This window comes from Pyricularia oryzae, chromosome 5 (genome assembly GCF_000002495.2).
Source record: "Pyricularia oryzae 70-15 chromosome 5, whole genome shotgun sequence".
Classification (NCBI taxonomy): domain Eukaryota; kingdom Fungi; phylum Ascomycota; class Sordariomycetes; order Magnaporthales; family Pyriculariaceae; genus Pyricularia; species Pyricularia oryzae.
In genome coordinates this window covers 2323839-2338819 of record NC_017852.1, presented here as the reverse complement: position 1 = coordinate 2338819, position 14981 = coordinate 2323839, and the positions used below count along the sequence as shown (strand labels likewise).

The following is a 14981-nucleotide window of genomic DNA, read 5'->3' as shown; positions in this document are numbered from 1 at the left end:
GGCAGGAGAATAAAAACAATCTCCGCAACGCCGCAAACCGCTTTCTGTGTTCTGCCTCAATGCGGAACGACACAGGAACGTTGACTGAAGAAGCGTGGAAATTGAGGGCAGGTGGTCGCTTCGGGATCTGAATTGGCATGTAAGACGGCGGGATTATGGTGCCGCTTGAGAACCTTGTCTATGTAATAATTTGGCGACCTTGCAAGATGGAGATTTCCATAAAAAAAACACGCAAGCCCCGCCAAGCAACACAAACCAAAAATTGGATCCGGGGGATCGGGGTTTGGCGCTTTGGCGAGTGCAAGGGGCCTTAGTAAACCAACAAATTACCTACGGTAGATACTTGCAGACCCACCCCCTTGCTTCGATCCCAGGCTAGACTTTGGAGAGAGTGACTCACACTTTTCTCAGGTCGCTAAACTGAGACGTCCGCCTTTTTGCAAAGTTGAATTGATCAGTTTGATTCGCCAGAGTCCTAGTTTTGTAGGGGATACACGAGGCATTTTCAAAAAAAAAGTAATCCATTGAATTGAGGAATTGAAACATCGTTCGAGTTGGTTTCTCCACTTTCCGGCGAGGTACGGAATACGTTTCCAGCGCGGCGGTACGAAGTACTATCTATACATGGATAGCAATGCATGAGCGCAGGCAGTACCAACGCACTTCGTACGAAGTACTTCAAATGTGCCGGCCAGGGGGGCAGGTTCACAGCACGGTCAGAGTAAGGATACCGCAAAAATAATCCTTTATACTACTCGACTAATTAGTGTAATTCGCAAATCCTTCAAAAGTTCAGGGCTGTAGAAAACGACAGATTCAACATGGCTCCGTCCCGGCGTAAAACCTCGGAATCCTTTTGTTATCCCGACGTACCGCCGCGGCACGCTGTCCATAACGCCGCGGAAAATCCGGCTCCGCTTTTCTGCCACGAACCTGCAGTTGGGATCCTATATGCTACTCTACTCAGTGCCTAGGTAGAGCAAGCAAATGATGCCTCGGAATTGCTGCTTGGAGTAGTTTGGATTGATCATTGGTTGGCTTTCTCCCCCTGATTGTTCAGATCAGACCAATCCCAACTTCAATCACTTGGTACGTTAACATAGCCCGCATTGCTTGGTTAGAAGAAACCGTGTCCGTTTTGTTGTTTCCATGTCCTTTGGTCCTATTCCCGTGTTGGTTGCGCAGGGCTGATGAAGTGATACCAGTAGGGTTAAATTCTGGTGCTTGCAATTATCGACAAGATAAAGGGTGGGTGGACATCACTAGGACATGGACACGAGGCCTGGATACGCACTCAGCCCCCTTCAAGCCCACCCAATGGAACTGGCAACCACATCCATCACATACTAGGTGGATAGGCAGGTAAGGTACTTCGTAGTTGATTGCTCCATAGTATCAATGCAGTCTGCAAGGCTCAGAAACAGAAATTCGCCTAAAGTCTTGCGTCGTAATATGTGTGGAGGAGTGAGATGAAAATGCAGGTGCCTGTCTAGACCTAGAACCAGCTGCGAGACGACGACAAACTTATAATCCGAGTGGTAGGAAATCGTCATTAGACCATATCCCGATGCCTTGATTTGTCAACCCAAGTTGACCAAGGCAGCGTTGCTCCATAAGTCAACCGGCAGGCAGCGCTTTTGAGCACCACCAAATAAATGTTGTTACCTACTCAGTCGCATGCGCTAACTGGGAATCCGTGGCCAGGCTGAGAGGTACTTTAGGACCTGTACGCGGCCCTTGACGCTGGCTCGCAGCTATCGGCCAATGAAAACGCTGTCGCGTCCAGTTCCCATCACCAAGTTTAATTGGTTGCGGCTGGCGGACGGCTCAAAGAGGCGGAGCTCGTTGCGCGACCGTGCTTCTTGTCCTGTCCAGTATCAAAGTGGGTGACATGATTGATCACAGTAGCACGGGCGACTATCAGGGCTTCATTGTGCGCTTTCCAATTCTTTTGGATATGGCCGCAATGGGAGTCGTTAGTTACCCTGAGTTCCCTGCAAAATAACTGCCATGATGCGCCTTGAACTATGCGAGCGGTTTGATTTCTCAATGGGCTTTTTTAACGCACCAATCGTTTCTGTCATGGCCCTCAAGAGCACACCGGACCATTTCTGGCTTAGCGTTGAAAAAGTGTGAGTCACACTTCCTTCCCTGGCAATGTTGGAGGGGAAGGGCGTGGAAGGGCGCAACCCACTAGCGCCAAACCTTGTAGCGGTACCTCAAGCCTGCCTAACGCGCTAACGAAATTAGCAGTGCTCGACTGCCAAACACGTTAGGCAGCACAAGTCACTTTCCCGCTGGGTTACACCGAGCGCAATGGGCTGTCAGCCAGCAGGAGGCTGCGCTTGCCTGGTCTTCCATACAGACCGCTGTGGGTCCTGTTTGGCCTCGCAAGACTGGTTTCTGCCCGAGAAAACCTACAAAAGTGCATTATTTCCCACAAATCTTCACAGCCCCTCCGAACCTTTTTCCCTCCCAACTCCAAATCATTTTACTCCCACAAAAAAGCAAGCACATTCATGATCGCCAAAATGCGGTCCTAAACGCTTCCCCAGTCGGCACGATTCCGTCCCCAACTTCGTTTCAAAATATTCTTTACACTCAAAACTCGTCACACCCTTCAGTTCCTCCTGCAAAGGTCGACCTGAAGTCCAGCTCTGCTAGTCACAGCTTCGGCTCCAGTCTCTTCACAACCGCCGCCATTCCCGGCTTAGACGCCCCAGTCTTCACCACGGATTCACAACAGTCACCATGGCTTCCCTCCAGTTCCCCGAGCCTGCCGGCATCATCCGCGCAACAGCACTATCAACATCTGCCACCGCAACAGGACTTTGTTCTGTTCGATACGCCGCGGCGTTCGCATCAACCTAGCCGATCTATCTCGCAATCTTCCGCCATCGGAAGTGCCTCTCGCAACCACCCTTCTGCCTCGCCATCAACGCAGAACCAAAGAGTCGCACAGATCATACAGGCTACAGGACATTCGACCACCTCAACGGCTTTCACAAATCGGCTTAGCACGCAGTTCCCAAAACAGTTCTACGCATCTTCAGCACCTAACTCAACTGTGGCCCTAACGGCAGATCGCGCACGACCTGCACGACCGCCTGTGCCTCTGTTCTCCCAGAGTACCGGAAACGTCACTCAGATCCAAACCAAGATGAACAACACATCAGGTAAATCTTCTCCTTCCTCCAGCGCGAGTCCCTCGCCACCAGCATCGTCATCCTCCCAAAACTTACACTCGTCTTGTTCAGATCTGGGTTTGGACGATTTCACCGCCTTTGGCGGTGGAGCTTCGGCGTTCCCCTCGCCCGCCATGCCGGGCGTCTTTGACATTGCCTCCACGACTGCAAGCACGATGGGCACCGTCTCTCCGCAGGACTTGTTCCTGTCGGACAACTTTATGTCGGCCCCCAACTCGACCGCTTTGACGACTCTAACTTCGCCGTCCCTATATAATGGGTCTCCCGACTTTGGCGACAGCTACGATGTCTCTCCAAACTTTGTTGGGAACGACCTGGAATCGGCAGGCGAGTCTGCTTGGTTTCCGCTCTTCCCTCAAGAGAACACGAACGTGGCCGCGCCCCAGTTACCCCAGGAGCTCGCTGCTCCTACGCAGCAACAGCAGTCTCCTGCGGCGGGATCTGAGGACCTCGAGGCTGCCCCGTCTCCTGCTCCCCGGCGCAAGTCTGGCAACTCGCCCACATCTTCTACCGGTCGTCATTCATCAGTCAGTGGAGTCAACGCTCGCCGTCGGGATAAGCCTCTGCCCCCTATCGTTGTCGAGGACCCAAGCGACACGGTAGCGATGAAGCGTGCCCGCAACACGCTCGCGGCACGCAAGTCTCGCGAGCGCAAGGCTATGCGCTTCGAGGAGCTTGAGGACAAACTCGAGAAGCTCACGGCTGAGCGTGACCACTTCAAGAACCTTGCTAAGCAATACGGTGCCCCTGTTTGAACTGCTTTTATTTTGTGCTTTACATCACCACGCTCGGGTGAACTGGAGGGAAGATCTTCCGATTTTCTTTCCTCTCTTTTCATTTTCGTCCTTTCTTACGATAAAAAGTTATTGGTGGGCGAGCCGTAAAGACTTTGTTGAGCCATCATGAGGTCCATAGTCAGAGCTCTTGGTTTCCTTGTTTTCTATCAAGTCCTGTCACATTTATGAGGACTCTCCTTGTTCCTATGCTTGAATCTCACATCTGTAGTGTGAGTAGAATAATTGAATTTCAAACGTTTATCAGTCCGGCCCGATATTATAGTTCATTTCTCTGTAGCGGCAATTTGAAATTCAATAGTGCATGCATGCAGATGTGTTCGTGTGCCCTTTCGAGCGCTCTACTTCCTTGTTGCTTGTGATACTGAACCGTGTCTGTAGTTTTTCGTAGTAGAAAATTGAGTTTCTCGATTGACAAAGTCCGTGCCTGGCCCATATATCAGGAGCTATGTACAACTGAACCTCACGAACCGTGAATTGTTATAGTGTTGTCCGCAGTATCATAACCACTGGTAAACAAACTCTTACTAGAGCCACTACGCAAGTAAATGATTGGGATACTATTACGTGCCATCAAACTCTTCTGCCCCATCGATTCTCTTTATCTAGGCCTAGCACCAAGCTCTCGCTATATCAACATGTCGCAATGCATTTTTCTCCGAGGCCCCGTTGGCTAACAGATTCGGGTATGCTATAGGTGGGCCAGACACCCGGTCCTCTGATTTAAATTGAGCAACTCGCAGGCAACCACTGTTGTACTTGACCTCCCATTTCCATTAGTCGAAACGGGTTTTCCTTCCGATGTGCTGCCATCCCTGCGATTCAGTGTGATCGATCGGATGACCGCGGGAGCTACCCAGAAAATGACCTCTGACTAGTGACTGCTGCTCGAAAATTGGGATTTCTGTCATCGGTGGATTTGGAAGCAGTCCGAATTCGGCAGACTGGCGGTCAGGAGGTCAGTAGTCAGGCAATAAGTGTTTGGCATAACAAACATGGACATTTTATAATGGCATATTTGCCAAGTCAGACAGCCAGGACTGTCCTTGGGAACTGAGCTGTAGAGAAATAAAACCTATGGTGCCAATGTCCATGGAAGATGCTTGCAATGATGATATATCTGCCCAGCCGCGGAGGACACGACTTGCCATTTTTAAATATAGATAGATAAACAAACAATAAAATGAAGATAAGAGAAGCAGATGATTATCAGCAACCAGCAATGACCCGATAGTCAACCGGCATGGAAACACTTTCCCGGATGTGCTATTCTGAGCATCATGTGGCCATGATAAGGCAAGCCGATGAACCGGGATTCACGGTTTGTTATTCTGTTGACATGAGACCAACCAGGCTGCCATTTGTTTGCCCGGTACGCGTGATCCCCTCCCCAAGACAAGCAAGGTATGAGCTGGAGACGGAAAGGTGCTGATGTTAGTTACACAAGAAAAAGTCACATCGGTCACTGCGCTGGACAACACAAGAGGCCATTTGTTGTTCAAAGGCTTTTTTGTTTGGTTTGTCTTTTTGTCTTTCCCTATCAATCTTATAACTGAGAAACAAGTACTACATATATCCATTCGCTCAGTGCGCCTTGACGACACCAGCAGCATCGGCCTGGGCGGCGATCCTCTTCTTGTACGCCTGGACGTCACCGTTGAACTTCTCGACGGTGCCACCGTCGCAGACCCACAGGCTCGTGCACACAGTCTGCAACATGGTCACGTCGTGAGATACCATGAGGACACCACCCTGGAACTGGTTGAGCGCATCGGCAAGGGCGTCCATGGCTTCGATATCAAGATGGTTAGACGGCTCATCCAGCACGAGAATGTGGGGGTTTGTCAGGGCCAGGCAGGCAAAGGCGACACGCGATTTTTGACCTCCGGAGAGCACCTCCATCTTCTGCAGACCTGTAGTTCCCGTGATACCAAAGGCGCCCAGCTGCCGGCGATATTCCTCGTCGGTTCGGCCAGGGTACGTCTTGGCCATGAAGGACACGGCGGAGACGGTAAGGTCGAGCGCGTCGACGTGGTGCTGGGCGAAGAAGCCGATGCGGAGACGGGGGTGCTGCGAGATGATACCCGAAGTCGGGGTCAGCTTGCTGATCAGGAGCTTCAGCACCGTTGTTTTACCAGCACCGTTGGGGCCCACGATGCCGATTCGCGAGTCGAGCTGCACGTCCAGGTCGACGTTGCGCAGGAGGATGTTGTCGGGGGTGTAGCCGAATGTAACCTCTGACATCTGAACGATGGGTGGTGATAGTTTCTCGACGTCGGGGAAGCGGAAGTGCACGCTGTACTCGGCCTCTGGCGGCTCCAGCACGGGCATACGCTCCAGCTTCTTGATACGGGACTGGGCCTCAGATGACTTAGCAGCGTTGTAGCGGAACTTGTCGATGAAGGCCTGGAGATGGGCTCTCTGTGCCATTTGGTTCTCGTACTCCCTCTTGGCCGTCTTCTTGCGCTCCTCGCGCGTAGCGTAGAAGGTGTCGAAGTTGGCGCCGCGGTAGTAGTCGAGCCGTTGAGAGTGTTGGTGAATGATGTCTGTGGCGACCTCGTTTAGGAAAGCTCTGTCGTGAGACACCACCAACACCGTGCTCGGGTATGATTGCAGATATGTGGAAAGGAATGTGATCGAGGGGACGTCCAACATGTTTGACGGCTCGTCGAGAAGAAGAAGATCGGGCTCGCAGAACAGCGCTCGTGCAAGAGCGAGACGCATACGCCAACCTCCAGAGAAGGTCTTGGTGGCGTACTGCTGGCGCTCCGGAGAGAAACCCAAACCAGCGAGAATGCTGGCAGCTCTTGACTCGGCCTTGTCGGATTCCATCTCGGCGAGCTTGCCTTGGACATCACCAAGGGTTTGATCGAGAGCCTCCCTCTCGCGATCGAGCTTGGCTGCTTCTTCCGAGGTGTCGGCCATGGATGACCTTTGGGCTTCGATAGCGGCCAGCTTTTCTGTGATTTGAGCTTGCTCCTTAATGAGCACCTTGCGCCAGACGTCGGCATCCAAGACTGCTTGTATGGCCGAAGTATCATCACCTGTGATCTTGAATTTCGGGGAATCATAGAGTTAGCACTATGCTAGAATTTCCGAATGAAAAGACAGTGTTGCCAGTAACTCACCTCTTGCTCGACGTGAAGAATAGAGATGTGTGTCGGAATGGAAACCTCTCTTCGTGAAAGAGCACGAAGTAACGTCGATTTACCAACACCGTTGTTACCCACGAGACCATACCGGTGACCGTAAGAAAGCGTGAGGGTAGTGTCGGTAAGGATTCTAGTTCCACCGATGGAAACATCTGTGTTCTCGATTTTGATATCTTTGCTCTTTCCAGCAGCTCCGGCACCCAGTTGAAGCGGGTTGACAGCCATGTAAAAGTCCTCATATGATTGAGCAGGGTCGGGCTGGTTGAGCAGACGGGAAGACTCATATTCAACAGTCTTAAAAGTCTTCTTGCTCTGCTTGGCAGCGATCTTGCGCTCGGCCTTCTCAAGCTTCTTTCGGTCGACCTTTGACTCGACCTTGCGAGCGTTGGCGGACTCGAGGTCTACGCCTCCGGTGGACACGGCCAGCGTCGACGACATGTTTCGCTGGGCGCTGACCTGGATGGTCTGGTCGAGACGCCTGACCGAAGGGCCACGTCGCTCAGTCGATCCATTGGCCTCTGAGTACTTGTCCACCCACTTGTCGACCAAAGCACGGATCTTTTCCTGCAGCTTGGCATCAGGGCTGCCCGAGGCGGAGAGGAGGAGCTCCGTGATGACGGATGCGGCCTCGGCCAGCGGCGGCGGCCCGGCGTTGTCCTCCTCATCGGTCCATGCCGTCGACGCGTGGGTCAGGTAGCCAACCGAGTACTCGGAGATGACAGGGTCCACATTCGGGAGGATGGCCTTGATATCGGTCTCCATATCGCCGGGGGTTGACCGTTTCTCACCTCAGCCTAAGTTCCGGGGCCGGTGGCGGCGGGTTTAAAATACCGGAAGTTTCGGAAATGGTAGTGTTCCAAGACGGATGTACCCAGGGTTCTGAGATAAGCGTCGCAATTTACCCAGCTGCAGGCGTGCAATTACGTCGCTGTGCGCGGCAGGGGCCTTTTTGTTCTTGGTTGACGAGATTTAGGTTGGGGCTGAAAACACCGGTGAGATTGCACCCAGTCTCTGTCAGACTTCTGATAGGTTGCGATGGACCCTGAATCAATTACAGGATCCGAGACTAAACCAGAAGAGAGAAAACCAAGCTGCTTGCTTCTGACCTAAGATGGTTCTGCATTCAATATCATCTCACCAACATTGACGATGTTTGATAGTATTGATGCAAGATCTCACCTGCTCGAGATTTTAGTGGGGCTGCTCGGTGGTGTAGAGGGGTAGAAACCACCCATCAGAAAACCGGGGCTCTTGCCTGACTGTCGATTGGCTGGAACGCGAAACGTCCAAAGTAAGCCACAACTCACAACAACTCTCTTCATCCAAGCATGAAGGTAATTACATGCGATTCGTAAACGATCTCTCAATAACAGAACTAATTTTTTTATAAAAAAAAAAATCAAACAAAAGATAGTTTGGTCATCTCGTTGCTTGAAAGTGCCTCAATGTCTCTGTATCCTGTCGATCACGGCGGTTCCCAACTCCGACACAGCTTGCATTTTTTTTTTGCCTCCCTAGGCGCCATACAGTATAGCTGACAATTGCAATCAAATGGCTACGATATGGCGGCCTATCAGATCTAAACGAGATCCAACTGTCTCGAATCAATCTCGCCTGTTCAGACTATTGGCAAAGCCCTTGGCAGCGAAGTAAAAAAAGATCCGCAGTGGAAAAAAGATCCGGACCAACAGGACAAGTAAAAGTTCCCTCAATGACGCGAGATTCTCACGTCAAGCCCTACCCAGTTCACATCGTCCAATGATTACGCGCAACCACACACCATCTGACTGTCACCTCAAAAGCCCTATAGCAACTAAATGATATGAGCGGAATCAAGCAGGCTACGTCTGGGGAAGCTCAGCTGATGTCGGGGTTTCTTCCTGGTCAACAGAAGATGCCTACGGAGTATAACCTCTTTCTGGATAAATAATTGACCAGAGGTCTAGCCGTTGTCTATCCAAACCTGGCCAGTTTGCCAGTATCTCCAGGGTCTGTCAAGGCCCTGAAACGAATGCCAGTGGCAGCGATGAGCAAGAGGTCCTGTATGGAGGTTGCAGACACAGGAACGGACACGACAATAATTACCATGAGTTAAGTCGACCGCCGATCCAATGCCAGCCGGCACACCAGCCAAGAACACGTATGAAGCGCCACCTGGGCGTTCTCTTTCACCGGCTGCAGAAAAGGCACGCGGCAATTTCTTTCCTCGGCACCAGGTATCTAATGTACCTATATGCTGTATGTGGTTTAGAAGGAATACGCCCCCACCTCGGCACGAGCGGGGTGTCGCCGATGCTGCTCATATTTATCTTTTTTTGCCTATTTCATAAATGTTGCTGTTTAATTCTCACTATCATTACCGCACGGAATATAGATCCTACTACGCAATAGACCGATTGGTAAGTAACAAAGTAAGCTCCGAGCTGACAAAAAAAGAAGAGAATTCGTCTCAAGCAACGGCCTTACAGAGACAAAAGGAGACATCGGTGATGACCACCTGTAACGAACTGCAGTGTTTCTCCATGCCCATAGCCACCGGCCCACTACAGGCACGCCTTGCCCTGGCCTGCCGACAAGCCGGATCCTGACCGGCGAGCAGGCGAGCAGTCCAAACCCGTCACGCCATGCAATTTTTTCGGACCTTTTCGCGCGCTACGCCACGAGCTCCTCACCAAAGGCAGGGGTTTGTTGTCTTTAAACCCGGGCACAGCACGCGCAGGGTTCCATCAGTTAGTTGCTGCTGCGGCAAATGTTTTTTTTTTTTTTTTACACACAAGCACTATCTAGAACCACAGGATCATCTACGGAGTAAGCAAGAACCTGGAAGTCCTGGATTGAGGGACCGCTCGCCGTCTGTAGGATCGTCAGTCCTTTCATTTTCGCCGGCCCTCGATATTTGACTCGCGGATGAGAGAGCCGTCATACCGTTGCTGACCAATTTTATAATACGAACCGACCATTATGAAATCCCTAGCTTACGGGAAATCAAAAAGACCGCCCAGAAGAGTCAATATCATGGCACGATTCTTTTCGTGATCCGGGGTAAGCCGTTTGGGAGAAGCCGGGGTGACATGGTTGGCCAGGCTCACGCACAAGGGCAAGGAAGAAATCGGGAATGCATAATCCCGCCGTCATATCGACGTCGTTCTTTCCCCAACTGTCTGCGTGAGCATGCTTGAAACCATATGGCATTATTCTGGGTGTTCTTTTTCCAATCCGAAACCTTTTAGCCGCCGCAATTGTCGTTTTTTATTTTTTTGTATGGAGAGTATTGAAATTTGATGTAGTAAATAAAAAGTTTGTTTACTTTGAGCTCTATTTAGATAGCTGGCTTGGCAAGCTTGCCAGGGTGGTAAAGCTCTACGACCTTGACACGATTGGACCAGGGCCTCGCACTCAATATGGTGGCGGTGTTGAGTTTCCATCTAATAACACTGCACACAGTGTTTTCAGCAGCTCCACCAAACACCAGACAAGAATCCAGAACCTCTACAAAGACCCACAGACCCGGACTGCCGGCATCCCAACACAAGCTGCCATCCAATCCATTATTCACCGGGTGTGGCTCTGATACAAGATTTCAACTTACGCGTAAGAAGGTAGTTACCAGTAGTACGATCCAAGAGGGGCTTCAGCCAAGCAAAGTTGACGGTGACCAGGAAAATCCTACTTCGTACCATGGAGTACAATTTTCTAATATACTACGGATAAATATGGATTTTTAGCTCCAGCAGAAAATCTCGAGTCTCAATTTGATAGCCCGGCTTATCCGCATACGGCTTTTGCCCACGCAGATCGTTCGCTCCATGCAAGTCATAATAAACCTACCAGGTGGCCTGGACGAATCCTATGTCTCTCCCCCTCAACCCACACTTGTGTGCATTGCTCTTTTTTGCTTACTCGTTATTCTGGTACGATTTCGATGCAAGCTTACCCGCGATTACTTGTCGCCTGCATCAGGTACCCCAGGCGGATGTACCACAGCAACGCAGTAAAGCAAGGCAAAGTGAGAAGAATAGTTAATAGTTGATAACTGACCAAGGTCAGCGTTTCATCCAGTCTAACTAGTGAAAGGAGGTGCTAATATGCCAAGAGATTTATGCGCTTATGCGCTGTTGTCACGTTTTATAAAGGATTAAACGTAACAGTAGCTACTTTACCTTGCCCAAACTGCTTGCTGAACCCTTAGGAAAAAGGAGAAGGAGAGGCATTTTCCTCTCTTAATTCTAATGTACTCTACCTTGTCCCTGCAAAACGGAAAAACAAAGAAAGGACCCGCAGCACTATATCATAGTATAATGAGAAAAAATTTTAACAATAGAAAAAAAAAATGGCCCAGCTGTTGCTTTGACCGATCCAAATTACAAAGGTGATACATAATTAATTATATGAAAAAATGGTCCTGCTTTCGACTTCACTTTGCGGGGATGCCCCGGGTTTTGAACGGCGACCTTGGCCCGGCCGGCTGTTCTTCAAGACAAATCAGGACCCCACCCTCCGATCGCGGATCCGATGTTGCCGGGCTCTTGGGAGAGAGGAGCAACAAAAATATTGGGCATGGCGCGTCTTTTTGTTGGCGCGTTTGTGCCTTGGTTTTCTTTTGTGGTTCACATTGGTTGTAAGGGGCGGGCTAGCGACGCATCTTGAATGGCGCGATGGTACGCAAACAATCTGCAGCAATCCGAGACGTTTAACTTACTACGGTTTAGCCTCCCCAGAATTGAACAGATCAAAACCAAGGATTTGTTGTTGATGCGTCACGGGTTGCCTGTCCTTTTGGGGGTGGCCACCCCACCTGGTCATTGTTTTTTTTTTTTTTTTTTTTTTTCGTTTGTTTACATACCTGGGTAGGTACCTATAAAGGAGAAAAAATTGTGGCAGAGGTCTGACAAAACCGACCGTACCCCGCTCCAGTTGAAAGAAAAGATCCAATGCTACGTGGAAAAGTAAACAAAAGCAATGGGATGGTGCACACGTTGCTCCCACAGGTTTCAGGTCAGAGCCTTTTTTTTTTTCCCTCTTTCTTTGCTCTTGTCTTGTTACTTGGTCTCCCTAGATTGCCACTCATTGCAACCCCCCTACCGGGAAGCCTCGCTTCTCATTCCGCTTCTGTGAATGCTGCCGTGTTTTTCGAGATGCCGGCTCCTTACACCGTGATGCAGTAACAAGCGCTCGGCTTCCCAATCGGGTAGTTAGTTCATCCCGCTTCTTATACGGAGTAGTGGGGGGGGGGGGGGGAGGGGGCGAAGACAATGATCACCGTTCCCCTTGTGCCTTGCCGTCTCAGCAAGAATAGCAGCAAAATTGCACCTACATCGGCAATTGATATATTGTCGCGTGTCTAGCCGAGTTTCTAGGCGACCCTTGTATGGGTAGACAGAAACACATGATAACATACGGAGTATTATGGATATGGCTTGTTTCCCCGGTGTTACGATAAGCCTTTCGAAACTGATATAGCCCTTTGTTCTTGCTTTCGCGGGCCGGGTTGTAGCATCTATGTCGGATGGCAAAGGACGCACCAGGACCCACGCAAGCAAGCGACCGGTATGCTTTCCGCGGTGGTGTGTTGTTTCCAAGGCCTACTTACCCAGTATTTAATGTCTTCTTTCCTGGATTTTCTTCTCTTTAACACGACGGCCAAGCGAACCTGCAAGCGGCTACCGGCACTCTTTTCTGTGACTCAGGCTTGTGTAAGTCGGTTCCAGCAAGCAACTGTATACGGGTTCATTTGGCTTATACAAGCATCTGGACAATGCCCGGATCGCCGACTACAAGAAAGAAAATATGTGGGAAAGGCTTCGGCTGTCTCGAGCTGGTACGACGACACAACGTAGAACACTTCCGTCATATAAGACAAGAGACAAAGATAATAAACGCAGGAGATATATATTATAGAGAAGAGGCTGAAAGCTGAAGGGAGTAGGGCCCAGGTCCAAGACAAAACTGCGCGGGGGGTGAGACTCGCCCAGGCCTGCCAGGTTAAGTGGCTGCATGTCACATGCGGTAGAACCTCGAGAGGAATAATGATGATTATTTTGCCATACCATCGTTTTGTTATCAGGAAATCAATTCAGCCGCTGACTTTTGCCAGCTTTCCCGTCGGTTCGGTAGAGGATAGGTTGACCAAGAAAAACGTTTCCCTCTAGGATTGTTTTCGTGTACCTTGTCGGACACACACAAGGCACAAAAGGGAGCGGATGATACTCGGCCTTCGCCAGGGTTTGCCTGACCTACGCATCCTGCGCCCTGGTCTGTATCCTTGTGTTTACAGCGCACACTAGACATGCATGTACTAGGCTGTAGCAGATATGTGATTGTGTAGCGGAGAGCCTGTGGGATGCAAGAAGCCGCTGCCAGTTTACAAGAAAAATCACCGAAAAAGAAAAAAAAGTCTTTTTTTTTATTTTTTTTTTCTTTTTTTTTTTAATCAGAAGCGCCCGCGGATCGTTTCCTCGTTGAAGATGGGGGCTTCTTTTATACAGGCATTGGTCTGTAGATGACGCGAGCCGAGGTGGCTGTCAAACGCCAAACAATCCAAGGACCATTGATGCGATGCACGTAGGCGCCGGGCGCTTGCCCTCTGCCCTTGTGAAGTACTCCGTAAGTTAGGGCATGGAAAATGCAAGGGAGCGTGAAACACACGGTAGCAAAATAAGAAGAGGCAACAGATAGTCGACGGTAAGGCCCTCCCCAAGGAGAAAAAAAGACAAACCAAAAAAAGCCGACTATTGACTGTGATCAGCTGGGTTCGGCTCGGGTGATCAGGACGGACGCCAGTGACACTATTGACGTCCAGTTGTCTTTCTTTCTGGCGTCGCGTCTCGGGTGGGCACATGGGTGGAGGGCCAGGCGAAAACGGGCAAAGGATGTGAAAAAAGATAGGGAGGATTGATGTGATGACATCCATGTGGGCGGGATAGAGACCCGAATTCAGGCGGTACTCCCGCGCGGGTGCTTGTTCCGTGTGCGGTTTCTGTTGTCTTGCCTTTTTTTCGAGCTCTCGATGTGGTGGACTCACTGTGGCTGCCGGGAAGTTGGTAGGTATATTATGCATAAGTGGAGCGTGATATAAGGAGTGGGCGCCCGTTCGCCGGTTTTTATTTGGGCTCTTCATTTTGCGTAGGCAGGGTTTATCCCTTGCTCGAAAACAAGTAGTTTTGGCAGCCTCCTCTTTCCTCTTTCGAAGAAAAGCCCACAAGTAATTGAGTACCGTTGAAGCAGAGGAGAAATAAATCACGAGCAATTGGGGGAAATGGCTGAAAAAGAAATGAAGAAAAGACGGTGAGGAAGTATCAGACTGGAGAGAAACTAATGTAGCAATAATAGTACGGAGTAGTAGAGCTTACGAAGTAAAATGAAGTCGAAAGATAGCTCCGCAAACCAACCTGGTAGCCGATTCAATATGTACATACCGGTAGACCGTGCTCGCCACGTCGGTGGAATTGCTTGCGACTCTCCCTGGAAAATAGCCCGCCCTGCACGGAATACAATGGATACAGCGTCAGATTGGACTTGTTTATGCCAACCATTTCGTTGGTCCGAATGCAAGAGTCCCAAGCTTGCCGAGCTAGGATCATGCATCAAAGGTGCGCAAGCGAGAGTTAATACGCAAGGTAAGGTAGTATTAGCCTGTCAGCTCAAGCTCGCGCGTACTGTCAATCTGGGTTATTTCATATTAACGTGCATGAATGCATGGTAATTTGGGTCACATCAAAAATCGAGCAAAAGGACGAATTGTACAAAGAAACGAAAAAAAAGAAGAAAAAAGTTTCCACCAAACAATAAACCGTGCAATGGAAAGGTAAACGGTATTGTTCGCTGTACTC

General features: G+C 50.1%; 6 protein-coding genes across 6 annotated transcripts; 4 read left to right on the top strand and 2 right to left on the bottom strand.

Moving 5' to 3' along the window:
* Nucleotides 1–457: 457 nt before the first annotated feature.
* MGG_17416 (uncharacterized protein) lies at nt 458–1432 on the top strand. The gene is made up of 3 exons (XM_003718388.1): nt 458–721; nt 797–1089; nt 1206–1432. The coding sequence occupies exons 1-2, from the start codon at nt 639–641 to the stop codon at nt 972–974; spliced, it is 261 nt and encodes an 86-aa protein (XP_003718436.1). The 5' UTR covers nt 458–638; the 3' UTR covers nt 975–1089; nt 1206–1432.
* Nucleotides 1433–2442: 1010 nt separating this feature from the next.
* Nucleotides 2443–4343, top strand: MGG_00602 (cross-pathway control protein 1). The gene is made up of 2 exons (XM_003718387.1): nt 2443–3176; nt 3258–4343. Exons 1-2 carry the CDS (start codon nt 3161–3163, stop codon nt 3959–3961), a joined length of 720 nt encoding a protein of 239 aa, XP_003718435.1. The 5' UTR covers nt 2443–3160; the 3' UTR covers nt 3962–4343.
* Nucleotides 4344–5458: 1115 nt separating this feature from the next.
* On the bottom strand, nt 5459–8327 carry MGG_11547 (uncharacterized protein). The gene is made up of 2 exons (XM_003718386.1): nt 7129–8327; nt 5459–7051 (listed from the first exon to the last, which is right to left on the bottom strand). Exons 1-2 carry the CDS (start codon nt 7912–7914, stop codon nt 5585–5587), a joined length of 2253 nt encoding a protein of 750 aa, XP_003718434.1. The 5' UTR covers nt 7915–8327; the 3' UTR covers nt 5459–5584.
* A 1058-nt stretch (nt 8328–9385) lies between these two features.
* Nucleotides 9386–10052, top strand: MGG_17415 (uncharacterized protein; the record flags this gene model as incomplete). Its single annotated transcript, XM_003718385.1, has 4 exons — nt 9386–9390; nt 9527–9551; nt 9685–9835; nt 9940–10052. The coding sequence occupies 4 exons, from the start codon at nt 9386–9388 to the stop codon at nt 10050–10052; spliced, it is 294 nt and encodes a 97-aa protein (XP_003718433.1).
* Nucleotides 10053–10548: 496 nt separating this feature from the next.
* MGG_14671 (uncharacterized protein) lies at nt 10549–11955 on the bottom strand (the record flags this gene model as incomplete). Its single annotated transcript, XM_003718384.1, has 4 exons — nt 10549–10586; nt 10742–10845; nt 11087–11185; nt 11852–11955. 4 exons carry the CDS (start codon nt 11953–11955, stop codon nt 10549–10551), a joined length of 345 nt encoding a protein of 114 aa, XP_003718432.1.
* A 1752-nt stretch (nt 11956–13707) lies between these two features.
* MGG_17414 (uncharacterized protein) lies at nt 13708–14047 on the top strand (the record flags this gene model as incomplete). Its single annotated transcript, XM_003718383.1, has 2 exons — nt 13708–13755; nt 13898–14047. 2 exons carry the CDS (start codon nt 13708–13710, stop codon nt 14045–14047), a joined length of 198 nt encoding a protein of 65 aa, XP_003718431.1.
* Nucleotides 14048–14981: the final 934 nt, after the last annotated feature.

Bases quoted from the DNA above. Each gene is read 5' to 3' on its own strand.
- MGG_17416 (XM_003718388.1), top strand. From the start codon at position 639: ATGAGCGCAGGCAGTACCAACGCACTTCGTACGAAGTACTTCAAATGT. The intron at 722-796 runs GTAAGGATACCG...TCAAAAGTTCAG, and splicing joins AGGTTCACAGCACGGTCAGA to GGCTGTAGAAAACGACAGAT.
- MGG_11547 (XM_003718386.1), bottom strand. From the start codon at position 7,914: ATGGAGACCGATATCAAGGCCATCCTCCCGAATGTGGACCCTGTCATC. The intron at 7,052-7,128 runs GTGAGTTACTGG...CCGAAATTCAAG, and splicing joins TTCTTCACGTCGAGCAAGAG to ATCACAGGTGATGATACTTC.